The sequence below is a fragment of the Triturus cristatus genome, chromosome 4_1 (assembly GCF_964204655.1).
Source record: "Triturus cristatus chromosome 4_1, aTriCri1.1, whole genome shotgun sequence".
Classification (NCBI taxonomy): Eukaryota; Metazoa; Chordata; class Amphibia; order Caudata; family Salamandridae; genus Triturus; species Triturus cristatus.
In genome coordinates this window covers 402,774,190-402,801,753 of record NC_140585.1, presented here as the reverse complement: position 1 = coordinate 402,801,753, position 27,564 = coordinate 402,774,190, and the positions used below count along the sequence as shown (strand labels likewise).

The window sequence follows — 27,564 nt, the reverse complement described above, 5'->3', positions numbered from 1 at the left end:
TTTCTTGTTAAAGGAAATACTAGTTAGACAAAAAGTGTGCATTTTACCACAATGGAACAGACAATAATTTTGGAAATATGTGGATGATACCTAACCTCTGCTGAACGTTTCGTACAACAGTTTTCTGCACCATTCCTCTGCCGTGCTTCAAATAACCCTAATCAGTCAGTATCACCTGCTTACCTGTGAAATATGGATCTTAACGCCCAAATGCAGCGCGATCTCGTCAAAGAAGACATCACCTTTTAAAAATATATTTTGTTGCTTGATATTAATGTTATATTAATGCCTGGGACTAAACACCTACCATCATTTCAGCTTTTTTCTTAAAACATTTGTGTTATATGCATTGCATTTTTATAATAACACAATTTTGTAGTCCTGCAGAAAAATGTTGTACGAAAACAAATTAACCAATAAGAATGTTATTCATATAATAACACTGGCACCCTGTCAAGAGGGTGCCTCATATTCCAAACCACTAGCTCTGCAGATACACTCTGGCTGGATTAAAAATGAACATACACAGAATGCAGGTAATTCAGTGTTGGGTATGAAACCTCCACCTGACCCACCATGATGACCATGCAGACTCCCTTTCCCACCTGCGTACTCGCATGCCTGGCACCACACAAATCTCAGCCTGGGAATGGACTAATGAAGGAGGTCTCCACTAGAAAGCCAACATCAATTACTTGGTTGACCTTCTCATGAGCCCCTTATATTATCCTGAACAATCATGTATCATCTCAACATGCTACTTACAACTGAACATCCTGAGGCAGCTTTTGTATGGCCTTTCCTTGAAATGCCTGCTGATCTACACTTGAGTGACCAGAGTGGATCCAGATTACCTGATTCCCCATAGGCATCTCCAAGCACCATAAAGCTCTTTTCCAGACTCAACCCGCTTTATTAACAGGGAATTCAGGGATTTGTTCTACATACATCATGGAGGTCGGTCTGGGCCCACTAGAAAGTTTCTTCAACCATATCTATAGGGATGCAGCAGACTCTTAGATGACAGTGCTCGAGGGGGAGGTGTCAGAACAATGTATGTCTGAGAGGTTGACCAGACCACAAGCCTTAGTTTGGAAGAAGTTAAGCAGTCGACACGAAGTGAAATTCCGAAGCGGAATTAAACAAGGATGTCAGGCTACCACGCAGTGCGCTTGCCAGCACATGAAGCAATTGGACTGATTGATAATGGAAAACCAGAGGAAAGCTTCTAGTGGAAAATCAGGGAAGAATGGGGCATTTTGATCGCTTGTGTATTGTGAAAGAGAAAAAGCTTCTGTGAAAAAGTAGGGACATCTAAGTGCTATAAAGGGTGGTGCTTCGTTTCAATGAGGTGAAGGAAACTTTATAAGCTTTTTTCATAAACCAGCAAGTTCCTGCCTCGCTCAGGTCAGCAGCTGAGTCGCAGCCCACTTAGGGCAGAGGCCATGTTACCTTGTGGCTAATACAGATTACCTTACCCAGAACCCACTGTAAGCCTGACTTATGAAAAGGTCCATATTTTTCTATCCCCATAATTTCCTCTGACTCCCAATACCTTACTTGCCCATTTTATGCTTCTGGTATTCTAGGACATTACTATTACAACCGCCTCTGTAAGACCACGGTTTCGTTTATGTAAAAACACACACTCTAATGCCGCAGTCTCTTAAAAAGATTCCATTAATTACTTTAAAAGAGAATTTAATGAGGAGTTCAAAAATAAAAATAAGTCCATGAAAAATCAAAACGTGAGAGTGACAAGTGAGTGAGGATTTACACTTAATGAGTATTGGCACAAATGCATGCAATAAAGGTTACACCCGAGAGACTCTGGTGCAGCTGAAGGGGAGCACAGCGAACTGAAAATGCTCATGGCCCGCTGTGAACTGTAGGTAATAGCTGTCGGCTCGCAGGACGGGATGTGAAAATTTGCGCCCTGCAAATCCAATGCTATCATCCAGTCTCTAGGGTAAACAAGAACCTAGCCAGGGTGACCATGTTGCATTTATCTTTCTGCGGAAAGGTGTTGAGAGGACACTGATCTAGAATAGGATGAAGTCCGCGGTCCTGTGAGAAAGGGCCATCTTTCTTGCATGGTATGCCCCCACTTTTTGCTGAATTGCTGAATGTACTTTGACTGAGTGTGCCCTGGACTCCTGCCAATCAGGTGCCCAGGGCCTATGTTCCTTCCCTAAAACCCAAAACCCAAATTGACAAACCCTGGCCACATGTCAGCCCCTGGTAAATGGTACCCTAGGTACCCAGGGCCTTGTGACCAGGGAAGGCCTCTAAGGGCTGCAGCACTTATTGTGCCACCCTTAGAGGCCCTGTACCCTTACACACACACACTGGCCTTGCAGGCTGAGTGTCTGGGTACAAGACAAAACAAAACAAAGAGTCGACATGGCACACATCCCTGTGTGCCATGCCCACCACCTACACTGCCATGGCATACATCAGCCACCCCTCTAGCTGGGTGCCCTATGGCAATGGTGTGGGCACAGGAGCAGGAGACCTGTGCCCCCACAGTCCCCAGGTCCATTCCTGGGTACTGTAAGTGCAGTGCTGCCATTTAAGAGTATATGGTGCTGGGAGGTCGTCAAACACGAACTCCAAGCACCATAATGGCAACACTGAAGACTGAGAAGTTTGGTATCAAACTTCTCAGCACATTAAATCCCACACTGGTATCAGTGTGGGTTTAATGTACCAAGCACCCCAGAGAGCATCTTAGAGATGCCCCCTGAAACCTAACCTACAATCCACGTCTCTTCTGAGGCTGCCTAGGCTGCCACACAGCAGACATGTTGCTGGACCCCTGGGTAGGAGAGCCCCTGCTCTCCTGGGTCTGCAACAATGCACATCCTGGGCGAGGTGCTAAATCTCCTCCCCCAGGATGGGCAGGGGGAAGCTTCAAATGCATGCCGCCTCTGTAAGCTTCCCCAGGCCACTGCAACCCCCCACACTGGCGGGAAGCTTGGCCGGAAACCCAAAATAAGGACAGGGGATGTGCCAGCCTGCCAACCCCACCCCTCAGGTGGGGGAGGCGAGGTGAAGCACATCTCCGGGCTCTCGCCATCTTGAAGATGGGAAGCCCTGCCCAATCGGGACTAGGCTACTGCCCCCTCCCACAGGTGAGAGGCAGGATAGGGGGTGTTCCCACCCCAGGACAGGGACCCATTGGTCCCTGCCCTTCACCTACCTGTAACACCCCTGAATCTACCATTTAGGGGCACCCTGAACCTTCCTTCCCCAGAGTCCAGATTCCAAAATCCTTTGGCCCCAGCCCTACCGGCCTGTCGACCCTCGAACCTGCTCCAACCCGGCATCTCTTGTGGCAAGCAACCTCACAAACCCCGGAGGACCTGGCTACCTTTTGACTCTAAGCCCCCTGGGACTCCCATGAGTAGAGGCTCTACTCAAAAACTACTTCTAATCCCTGGCAGCAGCCCGGAACCGCGAACCCAGCACACTCTGCACTCGCCAAGCCTGGCCTGTGCCGGAGTGAACAAAGACCACGAGGACGACCCAACGGCGACTGTGACCCCGAGTCCGGCACCCAAGGACCTCCCTCGACACTCCTCAAGAACCTGCAGCCTCAGAACCAGGTGCCCCCCCAACCGCGATCAACAGAGGGTAAGATTTCCCGACACCAAAAGGTACCCCTGCACCCAGCGCCCCGCGGCCCCCTGTGCCCAATCCCGGGGTACCTACCTATCCTCCAACTACCCAACTTACCTCTCGAAGTGGTGGTGGCACCTGAAGAATCTTCGTCCCCGAGCTTGCAGTCTTTTTCTAAACCGGATATTTCCCATTGAAATCAATTGAGCGCCCGAAGGCTCAAAAGCACCCTGCACCCAGCCGCCCGAGTGGCCCTGGCAGTGCAACCTCTACACCCATCGACTTCCCCACTTGCCCTGAGTAAGTGACCAGGAGCCCAGCTCCCACAGCCACGTGGCCTGCTAGTCAGCAGCCACCAACCAAGGCACCCCTACCTCTCATAGGATAACATTGGGCCTAACTCTCTCTGCACCCGGCAGCCCTTGTGCCGCTGAGGGTGAACCAACTGTACCTACCTGACCCTGGGAGACCCGAGTCTATGCCCAGAATCTTAACTATGCCAGTCGAGTACTTACCTTTAAACCGATAACTCAATTTTCTCCATAGGGTAACATTGACTGGCTTTTCCTGAAATTTCTTCTTTAAGTGTAGACTTTTCAAAACTTAAAATATTCACCAAAAATCAGCCGAGTAACGAAAACGAAAATACTCACCTGCTCTTAGGTGAGCTCCCAGTGCTGGATCTTGGTGCCCGGCACTGACTCTGAAAAATACTTACAACTGTACTTACCAGTAACCCAATTTTCTTCCATAGGAAATCATTGACTGTTTTTCTGTGAAATTTCTTTTAAGTGTCAATTTCTGCAATCTTTAAATATTCTTTAAAAATAGTATAATATCTGAAAACGTAATTACTTACCTGTTTTGGATAAAGGTCCCAGTACTGAGTCTAGGCACCCAGTAGTGGATTACAAAAGTAACGAGAACATACTATACCTGCAACTTGAATTTTCTGCCATAGGGAATCATTGACTGTTTTCTATGAAGTGTCAACTTTTAAAATAGCAAAATATTGTCTAAAAATTATCACAGTAATTAAGTCGAATTTGATCACTGGATTCCAAGTACTGACCCAGGATTGAATCTAGGATCCAGTCCTGGAATTCCAAAAGTAATCCTAAAAGTAATCTGTGGCAAATAACTTGAAACTTCCATTGAACTCAATGCATTATTGTGTTTAAAATTGTGTTGCCTATTGCAACCACTTGTAACTTTCTACAAAAGTCAATTGCATATTGCAAAAGTATTTAGATAAAGCATCTCATTCTGAGAAAGTATATTTTAATGCCTATTGTTGGTTCTAAAATAAAACAAACATATATTTTTATATATAAACCATTGGCCTAGAGTTCAGCTGTTGAGTGTGTGAGACCATTTGCTGGCTGAGTGTGTGCAACAAATGCTTTACACTGTCCTCTGATACTAAATACTGCTCGACCAAGCTACCACTTTAGAGAGTAAGGTTATATCTAACTTTAGCCTCTGCCAAAACTTTGGGGACTGTGGACTCTGTACACCCTGTACCTATTTGGGAACAGTATATACACAGAGCCACTTTCTCACAGGTCCTTTTTCAGCACCAGAAAGTAGCATGAGTAGCAACCCCAGAACCGAAGCCTACGGAAGGCCGGCATTGCTCACCCTTACGCCCCAGAGATCCCATTAGGCATGTGCACGGCCCTCCCGCATGGAGGGGATTGGTCGGGATTGGCTAACTGGGAAGACCTCGGGGTACAGATGGTGGGGGACCTGTACCTAAATGGAGTGCTTCAGCCATTCCAGGGGCTACGGGACTCCTTTGGGATCCCGAGGGGAGACTATCTACTCCACGCAGCCCTGGTGGCAGGTCTCCAGAAGCACTGGAACGCGGGACTATCGGAACCCCAGACGGCTGCAGGATGTCAATATGTGGTCATGGCAGCGGGCACAATTAAGGCCATTACGTGCCTATACCGGAGCCTGACGACAGAACACCTAGCCCCTTTGAACGCTCTAAAGGACAAATGGGAAATGGATATTGGGAAACCTATCCCTGCACTGACGTGGCCCAAGCTACAGAGACGGGCCTGGAAGAGCACACGTAATGCCCGGTTTCAATTGGTGCAGTACTTCACCTTGCATAGGGCATACTTGACGCCAGCTAAATTATTTCAGTATTTCGGGGGCCCTACACCGCAATGCCCTCGGTGTGGGAAGGAGGGGGCTGACTTCAAACACATGTTCTGGTCCTGTGGGTCACTAAGTCGCTACTGGGACAAGGTTATTGATTGCTTAAACCAGGTGACAGGGCGGGACCTGGAGGTGGAACTGGGAGTTTGTTTGCTGCTATGGTTTCCCCACACTCCGCGTACAAAAATTACGAGCAAGTTTTGCGATTTAGGGCTAGTTATGGCCAAAAGAGAAATCACCCTGCACTGGAAATCGAGAGTTGGTCCCAGCTTTGCGAGATGGAGAGCGACTTTCACCAAATGGGCATGTAGTGAGGGCACGTTCAGGCTACAGTTAGCACTGCGGGGGAACGATGAAAAGGCGCTGGACATGGCACGTGCATGGGAGGCACTAGTGGTTGAGCTCCAAGGGTGGGTAACGGATGAAGTAGGGGACGATGATACAGTGGAGCAGCCTGCGGAAGCGCAGTAATAGAGATATACCAGGTAGAACACAAGCGATGGAACGAGTACACCACTTTTACTTACAGAACTGAGCCTGACAATTGAAGTGGGGAGTAGCCCACAACTAACAACACAGCAACTTAAAAAGAGAGAATCATCCTTATACCTTGTATTATGGCACACTGACATGGGGGGGGCGGGGAGAGTGAATATGCATATAGGAGTGCTGATGGGTACAGAATATCTGGATGACAGCGAATTAGATCATATAACACATTGATTTCCGGAAGTCGGATATGTCCATCAGCATGAGGGTAATTGCAGAAAGGTAATTGTAACTGAAAATATGCAATAAAAATTGTTTTTGCAAAAAAAAAAAAAAAAAAATGGAGTAGGACCCCAGCCTGTTTTTGCCACAGTCATCTTTTCGATATCTCCTTTGGCAGCCTACACTTCCTGACTGAGCAAGAAGAGTTCATCCGTTCTTGGGATGGTGGCAAATGTGGAGGAGTTTCCACGAATGGGGGGGCATAACCCTTCTGCACAATTAGAAGCACCCACTTGTCAGAAGTAATTAAAGACCACTGGGATAGGCGGTGCCTGATTCTGCCTCCAATCGTATGGCTGTTCTTGATGGAGGGTGTACTAAATAGGCTTATAGGCTGTGTCTGCTGGAGGAGTGGGGGCTGGACAGCTCGCTGGGCCTAGCTCCTGGGTCCTTTACAGGATACACCACCCCATCCACAAAAGGACTGGGTAGGTTGCTGTACCAGCATGCACATAAGTGCACCAACCACATCCATGGTGGGAGCAAAAGGACTGGTGTTGAGACCGGGCAGATAGAGAAAGTCGAGAGATCTGGTGGTGACCCAGCTCTCTCAAAAGCGCTCAAGCGCTGTGTTAGCTTTATTTCCAGATAGGCAGGAGCCATCTAAGGGCACGTCAATCAGGGATGTCTGGACATCCCACAAGAAACCAGTGCACCACAACCAGACACTATGATCCAACTCCATAGTAGAAGCCTAAGGAGTCTGTTGTGTCCAGTCCGCACCTGATGGCAAACTTTGCTGAATCCCAACTATCCATAAGGGCTTGGTTGAGAATGGCACAGCTCTCTAGAAGCATGGGAAGCAGCTGTGCAACCAAGCACCATAATGCATGGGAGTAAAGGCCCAAGACGCATGCGGTGTTCATCGACTGCAAGGCTACGCTGGTGGAAGAAAAAAAATTGCTTCCCAAAAGTGTCCAACTTTTTGGATTCCCTGTCCCGTGGGGTGGAAGGAAACACAATTGGGTTAACTTTGATGTTGAGGCCTGCACAACCAGGCTTTCAGGTGGCGGGCTGGTAGAGGATGACTGGGTCTCATGAGGCAAAAATATAGTGTCAGGCTATCATGCGGTTCACAGAAACCCCAATACAAGGTTTAGCCTAGGTCCCCAGGAGAACTCTGGTGAGGAGTTCATTGAAGAGGAGCAAGGGCTCAGCCGTACGCACTCCTGGGCGAGGCACCTCAGTCAAGACTTTGGTCTTGACCTCGACAGCTGCAGGTCACAGACCTCCGCTGTCCTGTGCATCACAGTAGGGAAGGGTGCACCTTCCTCAAAAACTCGGCCCAGAGTTAAAAGCATTCCAGAGTCTGGGAAAGTGTTCAAACCACTTGCGTCACCCAGCTTCTGACACTGGTTTTGAGTCGATTCAGAGGCCTCCTTCATTGAACCAAAGCCTTTCTCCTCATCTATTCCTTCAGGCGGGGAAGGGAGTATCAAATGGCAGGAAGAGCAGGCGTTGATAGGGCCTGGATGGCGCCGGTGATGATGTCATACAACGCCGGTCCCAGGGACAATGCCACGAGGGAGGGAGCCGGGGTGGACGAAGGTACCTGTGGCAGCGTCAGTTCGGATCCAGAGGCAGATCCAGAGGGCCCAGCTAGGGGCGGACCCACCAGCAGTAACCCAGCCGGGCCACTTTGCAGCACTTTGGGGCCAAGGTCTTACCAGAGGGAATCGGTGGCCAAAACATGGCATGCATGGCATTGTAGAACTGGGCGGGTGTCGAGCCGGCTCTAGGGAACTCTGTGTAGTGAGAAGCGGGCCCTGATGTCTGCTCCACAGGCAGAGTGGGGCCTAGTACCACGGTGTTTAGGCGGAGAAGCCGAGAAAATGCTTCTGCTTTGCCAGTAGCTTCATCACCAACTCACATTCGGAGGAAGCTTTGAAGTCATTACTTGACCCCAGGCACCAGAAACAAACCAAGTAGGGAACAGACACCAACATCTGCCAATGACATTTCCTGCAAGGTCTAAACCCTTTAGATTTCATAGTCCCTAGTACACTGGAAGCAAAAGTTCAAAAAAAGTCGATGAAAAGGTAAAATAAAATGGTCAAAAAAAGACAGAGGTAGTTCTCTGGATCCGCGCTGTTGATGCAAAAAGAAAGGAACTGATGTCAGCATGCCGGGTGGCGTTATTTGGACAGCATGACATCACTTCTGACACAAACAACGCCAAGCTGATCGATGTCCCCTATAAGCGAGCACGGGTAATGCTCAAGGTTGTCCGGATCCAGTTTGAATTCTGGGGAATACTCGAAGGTGCGGGACCTGCAGTTAGAAGTCTATCAGAAAAGTGGACTATCATTACCCATCACATTCTTGGCTTCTCGTTGGAAGACACGTTAAAGAATAATTGGGTAGAGTTTACCCACAGTGCGCCACTTGCCTGACCTAGGTTGGTTCTTACTCACTTTTAGATTCTCTTTCATGCCAGAGATACAAGCGTGGTTCTTAACCTGGGGATAATGGATCCCTGGCGGTCTGCGATGCCTACTGAGGTGATCCACGACAGTTTACAAAATAAAATACTATTAGGAGATTAATAAAGTATATATAAATCAAAATGTTAAACAGAAAAATTTGAAATGCTTTGTAAACGTGAAGGACTTTGAAATTGAAAAAGCTAAAATGGAAGTTATTTTTCTTAGCATGATTTGTGGGAGCTGCACAAGTACAGCAAACAGAATCTAGTATGCACTATTGATGTCCTCGAATAAAGCACTTGTATGCACCATTAAAAAGAGAGCATAAATCAGGAGCAAAAAAACCAAGGTGATCTCATAGAGTCTAGCACATTGCATCATCATTTTGAAAAACTCCAAACTTTTCATTAAAATGTAAATTACTTTGTTTGTGAATTAAATAAAATATTTCCTAATTCGTAATTTGCTTGATTTATACTATATTGCTTCTGTAGTTATGTGCATTGTTTTGCGCCTCAAATCATAGAAACTGCTTTGGCTTGGTCCCCAGCTTCAAATAGTGGTCCAGTGGAGGTTCGCAGATGTCAAAATGTTAAGAACGGTTGGAGTAGACAATCGGGCCACACTGCGAGGATTGTTCGTGATAGATGGCACATCTGTGCAGTACTGAGGATAGCTGAGTGATGGAGCACATATTGGGCATACACTGATGATTATTACTGAGCAACTAGCACAATGCTAAAGGTTGTATTGTTAAGTCCACTCATGGAGCTAGATGGCACAATAAGGAAAAGCAAAGAAAAAGCTCAGGAATACCACTGTAACTGGTCATCATGGCTCACTATCAAGTAGCTTTACTATATGTTGCAGTATAATGCAAAAGGATGTGCTATTCCCAATGGTGAGAAGGGAAGAAGCTGGACATAAAAGATCATTAACCAAACATCTAAGGTCTGCTTGTTTAGCGCTGATCACATTACAATAATTGGTGAGCTAGAAGTGTGGACAATGACACACTAGTTGTTCTTGCTAGAAAATTGATTATATTTATTGTCAGCGTCGAGGACAATGTTGGGACAGGTATATCCCCTGAATGGTATTACAGGCCTGCGACCATGTCCTGAATGATCTCAGCTGTATGTTATCTGGTATACATATTTTTTGGGGCCCAGCCCACAACAATCACTTATGCACACTGAGGCCTAAACGTTTAATCAGGTTCTGTGGTCTGGAGGGGTGCCCGAAGCCAGCTCTCTAGTTGAGATAGAACAACTGTCCATATCCTGAGTCATATACATTGAGTGGGGGCAGCATAATATGTTTGACTGATAGCACTGACTTAACCTTTTTTTCTGTTCAGGACAGACATACTTGTGGTGCCTGCAGGCCCCATATACTTAAGGATCCGCTTGATTGTAATGCCCTGACACTCCAGTGTGCGTGTATCATGTGCATTTTAACGACTGGTAGCAGGACTCTATATTGTTTGTGATTGTGAGGTAGCAAAGACAAGTGGAATCCATTTTGGGTACCCCTGATAAACTCTGGAAAAAACAGCACAAAATGGGGGGATGAGGTACATACTCCTCTGTCAGTGGAAGGGTATTGCTTGTTTTCCTGATCTAGAGTGTGTAGTCTCAGACAGTGAAATGTGGGAGGCTGGATAGCTATTCAAGTGTGATCCGTTCGCAGGGGCCTGATGATTATTTCTACATGAGCACTGCCATTTGGGAAGACAGTGAGGAAGGAATGGTGAGTCAGCAGATTCTTTTATTAAGAAGAGTGAATCTTTTAGGTGGTGCCTGTCTTCCTTGTCTCTACTCTGAGTGCTACTCCAGAGGGCTAATTGTAGCCAGATTCAGTCACCACACTTCATTTTGGTAATGCTTTGGATGCTTCAGATGCAGGCAGCACTGTCATTACCGGATGTGAGAGCCATCATCTCAGAAAAATAATGTACCCGCTATGCAGAAGAAGAATGAACTAAAAAAAGGGTCTGCTCCAAACCGGCTCCCCATATACTGTGTACAAGGACAATACCCTATATGCCCACCCAAATTGGATAATTATAAGAAACACTACATTGGTCCTGTGAGACTCATTTGGAAGTATGTCGTCCACACTTAAGTCACTTTCTACTTCACCTATTTGGATATTCATATACATAATAATCTCATACATATAATCTACGGAGTCCTTGAGTGTTTAACTGAATTGTTGTTTGTATAGTTGCAAGATTACTGACATTAAATGATTTCCTGCATTGATGCCTACTACATCTAATCATTGACACATGGTATGGTTTCAAATTAGTCCTATCTGACCAATGTAGTCTAAACCGGTTCCTAAGCATTGATGGACACCTGAATCAAAATCCTGTGTCTGAAAATTGCGTGTAAAGGTGGGACCCAAACTATCCCACTTGGTTTCCGTTCCAAGTTCTTCCCTGACCAACTGAGGGAGTGCTCCACAGAGTACTTGGAGGACTGCAGAGATCAAGGCTGGTATAGTTTGCCATCTAATTTCACGAAGGAGGGAGGGCATCACCTGAAGTCTTCACATCTTGCTAGAGAGCTGTGGGTCTGCAAGAGGCCTGGCCAGCTAAGAGAGGGTGAAGGAGAGACTGAATCTGTAGGAAGAGGCTGACCACAGAGTAGCACAGCCGCTGTGCTCAGAGTGTGGGGCAGCCCAGAAGAAGTCGACTAAACTGGGAAGAGTAACTGGTGCCAATTAAAGTCCTGAGAGGGTCCCCTGGCTTCCCTATGAGTTTCAACAAGAAGTCAAATGAGCAGACGCACCTTATGTCTCCTCCAGTATGAGTCCGCCAGCATGACCGCAACGTGCCTGTCAGAGGTTGCCGAACTGGTGCTGAATGCCACAGCTTCAAGCTCTATGATCGAAGACCAGAAACTGCCCTTGTGGGAAGAGTCATCTCAGCGAGGTACTTTAGGGTGCTGCTGCACCGGTGCTGCTGTCTCAGAGCTACTGTACTGAAGCACCAATACTGAAAGTCAGAGGAGCCAGAGCCACCATGCACTATTGGGAGCTGGGAGCTGGACCACTAGCTCGCGCTCCGGTTACCAACTAGTGCTGTGCTTGTGTGTTCAAGCGCCCAATCAACTGAGACGCATTAACTTGAACACTGATTGTGTCGCCCTCTGCTAAAACTGCAGCAGGTTATTTAGCCCGGAGGGACTGAATTGTCATAAAGAATCTTTGTAGAGAGACATACCCGGACTGGCCGATTGATTATAGAACAAAGGAATCTACTTACACCATATTTGAGTGAGCTCACACCTGTGTCTGATTGTTCACATGTGAACATGTCTGTGTTCAGAACACCATAGCACTGTTTCGGAACCATGCAGCTGATTAACATTTCCTATGTGAAGTAGTACGTTTTGGTGTATGATTTAAGTAGTTGTCTTTTTACAAATAAAAGCACTGGGCTGGACGGTACTTATTGCTTTTGTTGTTTGACTTCTAAGTATCTCCAGGAGAAGTCTTTGACTATTTGGACTCTCTACCCTGAGAGTCAAGTGAGGAAAGGGTATATGTAGTGCCTAGTAAGCAGGGCTATATTAGGCCATGACCCAGGACATCATTGGTAGAAGACCCCAACCCTCAGGGTTGTGGCCCAGTGAGATCTAAAATGGTTCGGACATACACAAATACAGAAACGTTTTTGCTTCACCCTTACAGTATATGCTTCATAGTTGGCTAGAATCTTCTTCAACCACTAAACGCAAAACACTACGGATCGAGAACTTCAGAAACCAATAGAAGTAACAATGAATGATCAAGAAGTGTAAAATTTAAATAAATTAAAAAAAGGTTAATGACAGTTTACTTACACCCATCTACGGCATTTGTTCGCAATAATTAGCACCCTGTATGGGTCGGTTGAAATGCTGCTTCCAAAAAAATCCAGAATGCCTAAAACAGGGGCTCAGCCAGTTCTCAGTTGTGATCACATAATACAAATACCAGGATTACAGTCTACCATGTTACAATCCCAAAACCAGTTGCTCAAGCACGTGTGACCAACATATAATACAATTTGTAACCAAGCAATCAGAGGTGATAAGAGAGTGACCTGCCTAGCGATAAATGCTCCATACCTCTTTGAGCTTTTTAGCCCAGGGTTTCTGTGCTTTCCTAAAACCATCGTCAGCTTCTTTGGTTTCCTTGAATCCTCCTATCATTTGCTTGTGAAAGGCATCCTTTTGCCAGTTCTTGATCTGCTCAAAATCTTCACTCATCAACGCGTGTTTTATGTTAAGATGTAGGTCGCTCACTTTGTCTGCTTCGGTCATTAATGCATGCCAGGCCTTTTCTACTGTCCCATACTGTGGACCTAGCAACAAGAAATACATTACATTATTAATACAAAACAGCAGGAAAACAGTCAAAGGGTAATAATTCTAGGCATGTTTAAGAGTCCAATATAAACAATTCACTTAAATAACTCTGATAATATGGCGCCCACAGATATGGTTTAACTATTGTCCATCACAGGATATAAGGTTTATGGGGCTGTTTGTATATGTGAATTGTCAAACAGATTTTGAGTTTGTCTCATTTTCTTCCTGTAACGCATGCTATGATAATCAATAGCCACGTAATTAAGTTCAATTTTAATTGGTTGAATGTAAAGGTATCTTGCATGGATACTCTGGAAATCTGGCCTGGTTCAAGGCTTACTACAGCAGGTAAAAGGGGCAGAAACCGCAGGAGGCAATAGGCAGAATTGTAACAGCAAACAAAATAAAGAGACCTAGCGAGGTAAGAGCTCAGATGGCAAAGTTAAGGAGGGAAAAAGAAAAAGATTTTAGAGTCATATGCATAGATATGTGCCGTAAAGTGAAAACAATTAAAAGGAAAAGTGAAGTTAAGAAAAGCGGACCTTCTGGATTTGGCTCCAGAAGACCTAAATCAGAAGACCCAAAAAGTACCAAAAATATTCATAAAGGAAAAAAGGAAGCAAAATATGCAAGTTCCGCCATCTGGAACGCTGCACATAAGAGATGTGAAATAACAATAGAAGAGAGTTGGCACTGCCTGCAAAGAAGTACAAAGCTGAAACAGCTGAATGACTAGTGTAGAAACAAGGCTGCTGAGGAGGGAGGAGGGAGGACAGACAACAGCATGTCAGAGTTACCTTGAGCACTGTAGAGGTCTTTCGTCCTGCTCTTCTTTTACCTCCTGCCCACCCACACTTCACTGCCCCAGTCTCATTTTGAGGGAACCCCGAGTTAAGACCACAGAGCGTATCACAGTGGAGTTGTATTATAAAATTAAGTATCTTTGCAGAACAGCGATTTTTACTATAATAAATGTGTTTTGTGTGTACGTAAGTTATAACAGTATGGTGACAATTGTATTGGATTTTTATGTTATAGTAAAAAACTAAACAGAAAAGTCTTTATGTGGATTATAATACCACTACATTTATGGTGGTTATGTGGGATTACAAATCTGGGTCCGGCTGATTACTCAGGTACCGAGCGGGTGCCTAGCAGCGAAGGCGGTGTGCCACTGTGCTACCACCCCCCTCCCGAGACCCATGATGTAATTAATGGTTACACTCCATAATAAACTAGGTTTCTCTCAAACACGAGATCCTAGTGAACGTGGCTCCTCTCATTACGAGGTCGATTAAAACAATTTTTGCTTTAATAATTTTTCACATTTCTATCCTATGGTTAGGGTGGGCCTTAGCGCACCCACACTGCCAAGGTTCACCTTTTTCCGGTCCTGAAGAATGCCTCTTTAATGATTATACATAGGCAGAAACATGTTGACCAAACACTAGTGGATAGGGCTGGACAATGTATCTAGCTACTAGATCCCACACTTTGTTTTTATACATGTCTGATTGGCTATTAATAAAATATGTTGTGTGACACAATCTAGACATTTTTTAACTCACCTTCACTTTCACCGAACACACAAAAAACCAGCTCCGCAGTAATTCTGGCGTCAAAGCACACCAGGGTGGCATTCGGCCTCTCCTGGTGGGGCCCGATGATGAAGCAAGTCACCAACCAGGTTGGTGAGTGAGGGTTTTATTAAGAACCTATTCGGTTTCTTCACTTGTGCTCTATTTATATTTAATAAAGAGGCACACTCTTCTGTTGTTTTTGAGGATTACAAATCTGTGCTGGAAAGTAGGGGAATACCGCCGGATCCGGTCCGGCAGCTATTTCTAGGCCCAGGGAAATTTACTGAATTTGTTCTGGTGCCATTTTCCAACACCAGGGCATAATTTAGCAGCATCTGCACATTTCCTGCTTTCAGTTTTGAGCACCAACGTGAAGGCAATGAGGGAGCGTACTTTTTGCCACTTCCAGCCGAGTGCAAAACAAAGGCCTGACTTAAAGGGCTATCATCCCTTCTTTAGTGCCCGCATCATAAGGCTGGGAGCCATCTGTAGCTAACACCTAGATGACAATGCAAAAGAAGGAAACAATGGAACACAGCTTATCACTTCACAAGTATTTTAGAGAAACTATGACTTGGAGAAAGGTTTTTGACTGTGTTTAACCCCTTATGTAAGAGATGTGCATGCTCTGTAAGAATGCATGACTTATCTGTTTGTATGAGTAAGTACGCAAATAATGATTTAAACGGAACCTTCTAATTGCATTTTTATTTATGCATTTTTATCTATTTTTTAATAAATACACAAGTTGACAGTTGTACTCCGCTTTTTAAGGTGAGCCCCTTGTAACGCCACAAATTTGTGTTGCTACAGCTTGGCCCCCAATTTATGGGTCCCAGAGGTGATTTTTTTTGTCCATTTCCAACACCAGTGCAAATGGTCGGGTCTTGCAAAAATATGCAATAAAAGAAGAAGATACAGTGCATGGACATTTCCGAGAAGCATTACTGACAAGCGTGGCCTTAATGGAATGCTTCCGAAAGCCTCCTCTACAAGTAGTATTGCAAAGGAGAAGACTAACAGAAACGGTGCGCCATGCAATCTGATATACTTTTATTCTAGTGTGTATTAGGTTTCTAGACCAAAGGCTCATATTATGCTTAACTGAGTACTTCAAAACTCAGCAGGGTAGAACACTAGTAGGAGGCTGGCTTAGTATATGGTGCACACTTAAGTGATGCACCTTGCACAAATCCAGACAACCCTTATGGTGATTTTAGTGGTCTTTGATCACCTTTTGAAAGCTCTCAAAGTGGTAGCTGTGGAGAGCAGCCTTCAAGCTTATCTTCAAGGAGTGTTAAGCAGCTTGTTTAACCAGTGTATATATAAAAATGTCTGGAGACCTTGACTCCGGTCATAGGCCTCCACTCTCCCCGCAGCTCCTGCTCGCAGTCGCTGCCTGCGGTGCCCCCGGCCCTGGGTGTTCGAGGCTGATGCCTCCAAGGTTTTGTTATCGTATGCTTCTGTTTTTGTGAGATTACTGTTGCTGTTACTTAGTTTTCTTTTTGTGCCCGCTTTCAGTTCAGTCTAGTCCGTGTTATTTCTGTTTTTGCTCTTTTGTGCCCGCTACTCCCAGCGCTTACCCCATTCAAGCCACTGCTGCCCCGGCCCCGCCCATCTTCCTGCACCCTTTCTCCCACCTCCCGGCTGAGCCTCCCTACCCTCACCTACATAATGCAGACCCCTGCGCGGTCGCGCCACAGGCAAGCCCGTCTGCGCCTGGACCACGCTCAGTGCCAGAACCCCTGCCCCCCACGAGTGCCACAACACCCGACAACGCTACGACGCCGACTTCCTCCACGGACTCGACACCGGCCGATCATCAAACTGCTTCCAGGCCAGCCCGTCACTCACCCACGGACCCTTCACCTGCCATGACTGTAGCTTCACCAGCCGCTGAACACCCGCATGACCCACCCAACCCCCCCAGAGCAGAACGCAACCACCTCAGATGCATACTACTCAACACCCGTACCGTCCACAAGCACGCCGTCGAACTCTGGGACCTACTCGACTCAGCCTCCCTGGACGTCGCCTTCCTAGCCAAGACCAGGATGAACCCATCCTCGGCACCCGACATCGCCATAGCCATCCCGGATGGATACACGATCACCAGAAGGGACCGCACCAACAAACCAGGAGGAGGAATCGCCACCATCTACAGAAGTACCCTCAGAGTATCGACCTGCACGACAGACACCTCCAGCGCCGCCGAACACCTACACTTTAAGATCCACACCTACCCCAACACCACTCTCAGAGGCACACTCGTCTACAGACCCCCCGGCCACAGTTTATCGACGCCATCTCGGACATCGTCAGCACGCATGCCCTCGCGTCCGCAGACTACATCCTCCTCGGTGACCTGAATTTCCACCTCGAGAACGCCAACGACAGCAACTCCTCCGTTCTGCTTGATAACCTCGCCAACCTCAGACTCAAAAAGCTAGTCACGACCCCTACCCACACCGCCGGTCACACCCTCGACCCCCTCCTCTCAGCCAGCAACCACGTCACCTTCAGCCACACCACCGAACTCCACTGGACCGACCACCGCTGCATCCACTTCACCTTCAAGAAACCCTCCGCGCACCACCACCCGCCAAGGGCCCCCTACCGCAGCTGAAACAAGGTCGCGGAAGACCAGCTCATCACCACCCTCGCTCGAAACCAACCGACAAACACCACCAACACCGATATAGCCGCCAGCAAACTCAGACAATGGATCGACGACTGCGCCAACACTCTTGCACCAATCAGAAAACCCTCAAACAGGCGCACCAACAAAAAGGCCAGCTGGTTCACCACCGACCTCCAGGAAACTAAGCGGAGATGGCGCCACGAAAAGACACCGGAAAACCACACAGGCCTTAAGAACGCCATCCGCAAACACCACCAACTCATCCGAGCCACCAAAAGGACCTCCTTCAAGTAACGCATCGACAACGCACCTAACAGCAAAGAGCTCTTCAACATCGTGAAGGAGCTCTCCAAACCCTGCTCCAACGACATCCCGCCGTCGCAAGACCTCTGCAACTCCATAGCCACCTTCTTTCACTGCAAGATCGCAGACATCCATGACAGTTTCAACACACAGACCTTCCCAACAGCCGCCAACACTGCAGAACCACCGCCCCCCAGCCTCACCAACCACATGCTTTCCTGGACCCACGTCAACGACAAGGATACCATCAAGACCATGAACACCATCCACTCCGGCTCACCAACCGACCCCTACCCTCACCACATCTTCAAGAAAGCAAGCCGCATCATCGCCCCCAACTTCGGAACATCATCAACAGCTCCTTCGAGACAGCCACTTTCCCAGAAAGCTGGAAGCACGCCGAGATCATCGCCCCACTCAAGAAACCCACAGCGGGCCCAAATGACCTCAAGAACTTCCGGCCCATCTCCCTCCTCCCGTTCCTGGCGAAAGTCATCGAAAAGATAGTCAACAAGCAACTGACCCACTTCCTCAAGGAGAACATCATCCTGGACCAGTCCCAATCCGGCTTCCACAGCACAAAAACCGCCCTCATCGCTGCCACAGACGACATCAGGACCATACTGGACAATGGCGACATCCTCCTGGACCTCTCGGCCGCCTTCGACATCGTCTGCCACCGCACCCTATGCACACGCCTACACGGCGCCAGACTACGCAACATAACCCTAGACTGGATCCCCTCCTTCTTCACCAACAGAACCCAGAGGGTCCGCCTCCCGCTCCAAAGCCACCAAGATCATCTGCGGCGTACCCAAAGGATCATCCCTCAGCCCCACCCTCTTCAACGTCTACATGGCTCCACTCGCCAACATCGTCCGCTCGCACAACCTCAACATCGTCTCCTACGCCGACGACACTCAACTGATCCTCTCTCTCACCAAATACCATGCCACCCCCAAAACCAACCTCCACGAAGGAATGAAGGCACTCACCACCTGGATGCAGACCAACCGCCTGAAGCTTAACTCGGACAAGACAGAAGCCTCCATCCTTGGATCCACCCCCTCAGCCTGGGACGACTCTTGGTGGCCAGCCGCACTGGGAGCCGCACCCACACCCACCGACCACGCACACGACCTGGGAGTCATCCTGGACTCATCGCTCTCAATGACCCTGCAAGTCAACACCGTCTCCTCCTCCTGCTTCAACTCCCTTCGCATGCTCCACAAGATCTACAGATGGATACCCACTGAAACTAGGAGGACGGTCACCCAGGCCCTGGTCAGCATCAGGCTGGACTACGGCAACGCCCTCTACGCGGGAACCACAGGCAAACTCCAGAAGAGACTCCGACGCATACAGAACGCCTCCGCACACCTCATCCTCGATATACCCCGCCACATCACTGCCCACCTGCCCACCTGAGAGACCTGCACTGGCTCCCCGTCAACAAGCGTCTCACCTTCAAGAAACTCACCCACAAAGCACTACACAGCACCGGACCAGCATACCTCAACAAGCGTCTCACCTTCTACACACCGAATCGCCAGCTACGCTCCCCCGACCTCCCCCTTGCCGCCATCCCACACATCCACAGGTCCTCCACCGGCAGCAGATCCTTCTCCTACCTCGCGGCCAAGACGTGGAACACCCTTCCCACACAGCTGCAACAGACCCAGGACCTGTTGACCTTCAGGAGACTCCTCAACACCTGGCTGTACGAGCAGTAGCTGCACCCCCACCCCAGCTGAGCACCTTGAGACCCTCACGGGTGATTAGTGCGCTCTACAAATATTTTGATTGATTGATTGATATTTATTACACAACACTCACTAACACATTGGTATATCCCCCACCCTGAGATATCAACACAAATACACAATAATACTTCAGTTTAAATCAGGTAAGTAAGCACAAAAAAGTGGTCTCCAGGAGGCCAATAGGTCTCGCCTTTTTGATCTGAACACATACGTACTAGCTTTGCCATGGTTTGTTGCCTATATTGTTGAGCATTAGCAGAAAAAAAGTAAAAGTGTGTTGTTCTGCAAGCGTGCACATGTAATTGCAAGTTGGGGAGGTGGAAGAAAGAGAAACCCGGAACAAGGCGAGTAAGTAAAGTGAGAAAGCAGGGAAAGACGTACACCCATGGAGTCGTAGTATAAGAATATGTGCACGGCCCTTTCTCTCCGTAAAGCAGTTAATAAACGCAGTACAGCTAAGCAGATGAAATCTAAAAAGGTGCTTTTCAGCTGTGTGTATGTATCTGATCTACAATTTGCATGTGCACCCCTGAAGGCCTGTAGCTGAAGAACAACCTCTGCTGGTTGTCAGTGTCCTATTAGTTTTTCTAATTAATTTGCAGTCATTGAGGTGCTGACCGTTCACCCTATACACTTTTTATTAAGTCTGGGGAAAGCTGAGATATGATAATAAAATATATTTCTGACTTCTTTTATGCTCAACTTAATACGGATTTAAAGAAAAGACCATTCAAAAATATTTAGAGTGAAAGAACACATCAGACATGAATATATTAAATATACTATACTATTTTGGATTGTGAAATAATTTAACATAAACCATTAACCTTTTTTGGTAAAAGAGAGCGAGACTAGGAAACCTTGATTAAAAATGTTGCTTCCCAACTTGACCAATTTGAGTGACTCTATGTACATCATCCTTCCTACACGGTGCCTTACTGTGAATGAACACCAAATCTGAGGCTAATAGGAAGAATTTAGTCCAGGGTGTGAGCTATATAAAAAAAAGGTTCATGAGATAATAAATGTTACTCCACAGATATTGAAAACATGTGTCCAACACACAGTGAACATATCAAACTAACATCTCATGGTTTGCGCATGGCAGTGTCAAGGGGAGATAAATAAAAGGCAGCAAAAGAAAACCGTGAAAAACTAAGATTTCTTTTGTGATGTGATCTTGGTCAGTATATTCTTCATTGTTGTACACTATTTAAAAGTTTCTTAATGGATGTGGCGTTATCTCAACCGTGTATGTGAAGCTACTGTCTGATACAGACAATGTATGTGGGAACATTTTCAATAGGATTGTAACATGTTTATTTTAGAGTGTTTAATTTGCATGTGCTCGTGATTTTCCAAAACCTTTGTGAGATGTAAATTGGCAATAGTCAAATGCATCACTTCCTTTGATTCCTCCAGGCCAAAGGCCATGTGATGCCACTTTTGCTGGGGTCAAAGGTCGTATAATAACTCTTTCTGGGAAGTCACTAGGTCAGAGGTCTTGCAGAGTCACTTCCTGTGATGTTATCTGGGGAATTAAAGGGCATGTGATGTTACTTTCGCTTTCACGACCCTATCATTTTGGCGAATTGACACCCATGTCTGTGGCACTGGCACATGCACAGTGTGCTACAACGCGCGGAGCAAGCTCAGTAGAGGGACTTTTCCAGCGTAACATGCCTCACTTCAAGGATGAAGTCATTTCTTTTGTGGATGGACTGCTACAGCAAGGAACATGTGGAGGCCAAATACAGCACAGCTGGGACACCTACCTTGGCCTGTAGAGAACCAATATAACGACCGCAGTGTAACCTTGCTGCAGGTTTCTCAGGCTCCGAGTCGAAATCTGATATGTCACCAGTGTATGCAATGTATACTAATAATCACTTATATAGAATATGAAACAAACTGTATTAAATCCTTTACCACTTAAGTGATTATTACTATCCTTTAGAAACCACTTTGACAACTTTATAGTAATGAAAGTTGGAGCTAAAAAAAACTCTTGGAATTTAAATTCATGCCACGCAGGTTAGAGATTAGTTTTTTTTAAACTGAGACCTTACTTATTCAATGGCTCATAACTTACGACCTGCCAGTAGCACAAGGATCTCTGCGACACTGAGCTATCTTATATCAAATGCAAACCCTTGACCCGCCCATGGCTCTGCGGCAGCCACGTTAACTCTCCGAGGACACTAACTTGTGACAGAAGGGTGTACACAAGCCCCATTTTTCTTTAACTAGTTTACACGCATTCTGTTTGGGACCAATTAATCAAGCCAGAGCAGCTTTATTATCGCTTTTTCTTTGTTGCCAATTACTTTAGGGCAGATTTAAACGTGAGAGAGAGACACACAGAAGACGACAGAGGTGAAAAAGAGTGGCAAAAGGGAGCAACAGGCTAGACGAGAATACAGAACAGAAGAAAGGGGGAGACGTAATAAAGGAAGAGAAAGATTGAGAATGAGAACAAGCATTGCAATGCAATAAACAGGTCTCGCATTTACGCGAATTTAAGTTATTGGCATTGTAAATGACAATGCCTTTTATTTATGTTCTAAAAACGAAAACAAAAATAAAAATAAAAGGCATTGTTATTTGCAATGTGAATAGCTCGAACGCGAGTAAATGCGAGACCTATTGCATTGCTAGCAGTTCAGATCTAAACTAGCGACCGCATAGAGAGCAGGGTGTGACGTCGGTGTGGGGCAGTATGAAGGATGGATTCTCCTCTCCATGATGAGCATGTACAGTACACACTGCAATCACTCACACATCAAAAGAGGCAACTGTTTGAGTGTGCGCCAAAGGGAATGCGTGTTTTCTCTCTCGCACTGCAGGCCTCCATGCTTCGGTCTCTGCCTCCAGAAGGGCTGCATGGAAACAAAGAATACTGTACACATCAAGATGGGAAACTGCGCCAATCTTAAACTTTCTCAGAAGGAGGTTTCTCCAAAATCACCGAACACTCAAACATCTGGACACTTTGCTGTCTTTGTCTATGATATGTTCGTCAACAAAAATACCCTTGCCCTGCCGGTTTCTGACAAGTAGGATTTCTCGACCGCGCTTGGGGAGGGGTGTTTGGTGGTGGTGGTGGGGATTCTTTCCATGGGTTCCCGCTTTGCATAAAGCTCTCTGGTCTACAGCGCCCTTCTCCCAGTGCCCCTATGTTCCCTTCTTCCCCTTCCCGCAACATTTCTTTGCCTCTCTTGAAAGTTATTGTACCAACTACAAACATCGGTTTTTGCACCTGTACTCATGTCAGTACTTCAACAAACGGTACCTTAAATTGCCCGCGGGTACACAGCAAAGAGTGACCGTGAAGGAAATCGATCTGCTGCGGTGTATGTAATCAGATTTAAAAAAAATACAAACAGAAACAATCCACAATAAAATACAAGGGGCGCTTACATAGATAGGGACTATCAACAAGGAGGACATTCAGGTAAATCCCAAGATGCAGAGCGAAGCACTGGCGGCGGCTTCGTGAGCTCCTGACCAACGATCCAAGCCACAAGGATGGGTGTCGGGCTCTTCCGGCGACGCTGTAGCAGCACAGCAGCGACTCCTTCCTGCCCAGTTCTACCGGCAGTCAGTCTCGCCTGGGAAGTGGACTTTTGTAATGTTATCCGCTTCCACAGTGCAGCATTGCACGCAGTTATGCAGCCCTCCAGTTATGCAGCCCTCAAGTTATCAGGAAGAAACCTCTGAAGTCCGAATGCCTAACTGTAACAAGCGTGGCTGCAAAAGTGAAAACGGCCCGCATGGCAAATTAAATAAACAAGGGCGGTCCCCAAAGTGAAAGAGGACCGCGCTGCAAATAACAAAAAGATCTCGCTCTTGCGCAAAGGCAGCTGCTTGTTTACATTTGGATCGCGCTTTCACTTTAAGTGAAAGCGCAATGCAAAAATAAACACGCGGCCACCCTTGCCAAAGGCGACTGGAAAAACATAGTCCAGACGAACGAGTTACTTACCTTCGGTAACCATGTATCTGGTAGAGACACAGTCTAGCCGCTGATTCCTTAACTTAGAATATCCCCAAGCATCAGACTGGATCCGGAAAACTTTTTCCCCAGCAGTACCTCTGGACGCCAGGGGGCGGCATCGCCTGGCTCCATCCTGACGTGCACGGAAGTGACGTCAATGGAGCCATATAAGACCCCCTTGGCGTACTGACGTCAGTTTTCTGCAGTGAAACTTTTCCGCACCACAACACGGAGCCACTACAAAAACTGCGAGTATAGGAACAGTGTGCCAAAAAAGAAACAAAAACTTTTGAATCAACAATGATAAGAAACCATCCCATGTTGAAAAGCACACAACACTTGGAGCGACTGAAGGAAGCAAATAAGCAACCGCTCCAATAAAAATCCCACCAAGCAAAGAACCGTGACCCCCTAAAGAGACAACGGCAGTGGAAATGAATGACATGACAATCAAAGGACAGAGCGCAGCCACGGGATGGAACTGTACGACAGTCTGTGAGCAAGGTTGCAACTGAAAAGGGGGTACAGGACTGAAAAGTTGTGACTTATGGCCTGAGACCAGAAGTAAACAACCACATAGAAGTAGTACCACACCCCCACAATGTCCTATGCACTGAGCATAGTCCAATAGAAGCTCAACCCCAGCGTCTGCAGCAGAGACAAGGAGACCCCCAAAACATGGGGAGACAGACGAGGGTGGAGGGAGGGTTAGAAAACATGATAAACTCCATGTCAGTAGAAGCTGGATGAAGTAGCAGCAAAAAGCACATAATTTAGACACCCAAACGAGAAAGGGTGGTAAGCTAACGTGCCTAAAGCAGAAAGACACACCCGGAGGTGGGTGAGCTAGAGCACCCCTTAGGAAGACCATGGCCACCTGAAGGAGGCAAGGCGGTAGAACCCCACCAGGAAAAGACCACGCAGAGCGGGGAGGATGGGCAGGCGTTAAGGAATCTGCAGCCAGACTGTGTCTCTACCAGATACACTGTTACCGAAGTTAAGTAACTCGTTCATCTAATAGAGACATCTAGACACAGATTCCTTAACTTAGAATAGATACCACAGCTGTACCCCCATGGGAGGAGGGCCTGCGACCGAACCCCACCATGTTCCTGAAGGGAACAGTCCGTCAAGAACGTTGACGGAAACAAGGTGGGGTCCGCAATGCCAGCGCAGCTGACACCAGACCCATAAGGCTCCGTAGTAACAGCATAGCTGACACCAGACCCTGAAAGTCAGGGCAGAGCATGAGCAAGTCATCAGAGGACAACACGAGTCCACTGTCGGCCAGACAGGGACGAAACAAAGGCACAGGGCCAGAAAAGTCAGTGCACAATGACAGAATGTCACAGATTTCCACGAAAAGAGGGAAACTGAGTACAGGACCCCAAGATCCGAAGAGACAAAGGTCCAGCGAAGGGATGGCAACAGATGGCATGGCGGGGCAGAGGGCATCATGCCAAAACACACAACTATGACTACCAGGAGGTGCATAGATGTGAATGACAAAAACACACGAAAACAGATAGGGTGTACCTTGAGAACCACTCCACACAATGGAGAGCTCAATTAAGTGTAACAAGAACAACATGTGCAGGCCGACCGAGAAGACAGCACAGAACCAGGTAGCCAACCAAGCAACCGTAACCCTGGGAAGAAGACCAAGGGCGACCGGCAAGCAGACCATGCCCAAGACTCGCTCCCCAGAGGAAGAGAGCGGAGAAAAGAGATAGAAACAAACGGGGGGACATGGAACAATCCCCAGGATCCACCGCAGGGAGACTCTGCACGCCTACCCCTTCGTGTGCAAACACAGCACACCAAAATGCTGGGAAAGTCAAGAAATGACAACCAAGGGGGTAAATCAGTAGGACGCCCTTAGAGAATGGACAGGCGTCTGAAATGCGGAAAGGAAGGCGCCATCTGACAACTGTAGCGGGACAACAGGTCAACCACAAAGAGGGCGGCCCAAACCCCCCCCGATCCGGGAGTGAGACCAACCCCCGCAGGTGACACAGGCGGTAATACTGACTATCACACGAAGAAGTCAGTAACATGCATACGAAAGTTCAAAAAGGAACAGATGTAGACAGGATGAATTCAGAGAACATCCGGAGAATCGTCGCAGCGGCCAGGTAAAGAATACCTGAGCCGTGTGCGTCAATGCCAGGCCGGGGCCCCTCCAAGGGAGACAAGGAACACAACGCAAAACGGAACAGAGGTCTGTTCTGGTAAAAATGTACCACCATTGGCCAACCCCCGACAGGGTGTACCCAAGCCTTTTCAACACCAGGGAAGAAGGCCACAGCAAGAAAGCACATGCAAGACAATGGTCCAAGGAACCAAACGGGTCCCCTATGAGAATACATACACATAGGACGGGTCACAAGCGGTGACAGAAAGAACCGATCCGGAGCGGAACGGAGAGCCCACAGGGACGTGTACCCACGCCCAAAACCGCCAACGGCGCTTAGGGTAGAAAGGAGGCAGAAGAAGAGCCAAAGCAAGGCAGGGGAGACGAGAAAACCCCTCTAGGGTGAGACAGAAACGGTAGAGCCCCAACAAAACAACCGAGCCAACTGCGTCCACAGACGCACGAGAATGCCACGGAACAACCGTAGGCAGCGATACAGAAGCACTAGGAGTGGACCACGTCAGTCTGTGGGACTCAACCGAGGGTAAGTAGCACCACAGCAGGAAAACAATTGCAAGAGAGCTTCATGGGAGCCTCCGTAACTTTTTGACAAGGAAAAGCTACACAATAGCAAATGAATACCCCACATAGGTTAAGTCACATCGCTATAAAAGCAAGGGACACCTCTTGAGACAAGCTCATAGGCAGAGGTCAAAAGAAACAAACAGCTGGCCCAGCTGCAGTAAAGTAAGGGAAAAAACCTCTGGCTGAACAGCCATACAATCGTTCTGGGACAATCCTCTTGGACCCAAAGACAAACAGAAAAACAGCGACAACACAGTCACACTAAAACATAGATCCACCATAGTGGACTAAAACCCAGGATGTCAACGAAATCCTGAACAGAGACGCTGTACTGCAGATTCGGCATGACGTCAAATAAATGGGCCCCATCAAATGACAGATCTCTGAGTCGCTCCCGAACATTTAAAGGGGAAACTGCAATTGCGTAGCCAAGCATGTCGACGCAGGGCACCTGAGCTGGACATAGCACGACCCACTGAGTTAGTGGTATCCATGGCCGACTGGATGGTAAACTGCGCCATTTTGCGCCACCCCGAACCAGCTGGAGCAGGTTAGCATGAGGGCCCTCCGGCAAGGAGGGAAGGAGTAGCTCAGCAGTGTCCCAAAGGGCAGAAGTAGCCCGAGCAAACACGCAGATCGTGTTGAGGGAACGAAGGCAGGAACTGGTGGACACAAAAACACTGTGGCCACACGACTCCAACCATCTAGAGTCGGAGGAAGCAAGGGTGGAGGAGAGGAAGGATGCGCAGCCTGGACTACCAGCCCATGAGCCCTAGGATGAAGGGACAAACAGGCAGGGTCATCTGGAGCAGGTCGGTGGCGATGCACCACAGCACGAGCCACGGGGTCACGAGACGAGGGTCTGGCCCAAGTTCCAGCAGGACATCATAAAATGACCTGCCAAAAGGCAAAAAAGGCTCCACATCCACCGAGCCCTGGTGAACAAGATCCAACAAAGGATCCGAAGGCAAGGAGACAGAGGGCAGCTGCATGTATAAGACACAGGTAGCCCTACCAACTGCCTGCGCTAAGACCATGCTGGCCTTCGTGGCCATCCGAGGTGGAGACATAAAGTCATCCGTTGGGGATGTTTGCAGGCTAATCCGTCCGCCCAACAACAGTGGCTCTGCAGAGAAATGAGCCGGCCAGTGCCCCATGGGATTCTGCTCCGTGGCGCATGGGAACACCTGTGTGGGCGGGGAGCCAAGTG

General features: G+C 47.5%; 1 protein-coding gene across 10 annotated transcripts in view; it reads right to left on the bottom strand.

The window, feature by feature from the left end:
* The window catches only part of PACSIN2 (protein kinase C and casein kinase substrate in neurons 2), a 595,050-nt gene that overhangs the window by 164,939 nt on the left and 402,547 nt on the right, over window positions 1-27,564 (bottom strand). For all 10 annotated transcript variants that reach the window (XM_085652484.1, XM_085652485.1, XM_085652482.1 and 7 more), the window contains one exon: window positions 13,109-13,344. In XM_085652484.1, the coding sequence (XP_085508610.1) occupies window positions 13,109-13,344 (236 nt within the window). The remainder of the gene's footprint in view (window positions 1-13,108; window positions 13,345-27,564) is intronic.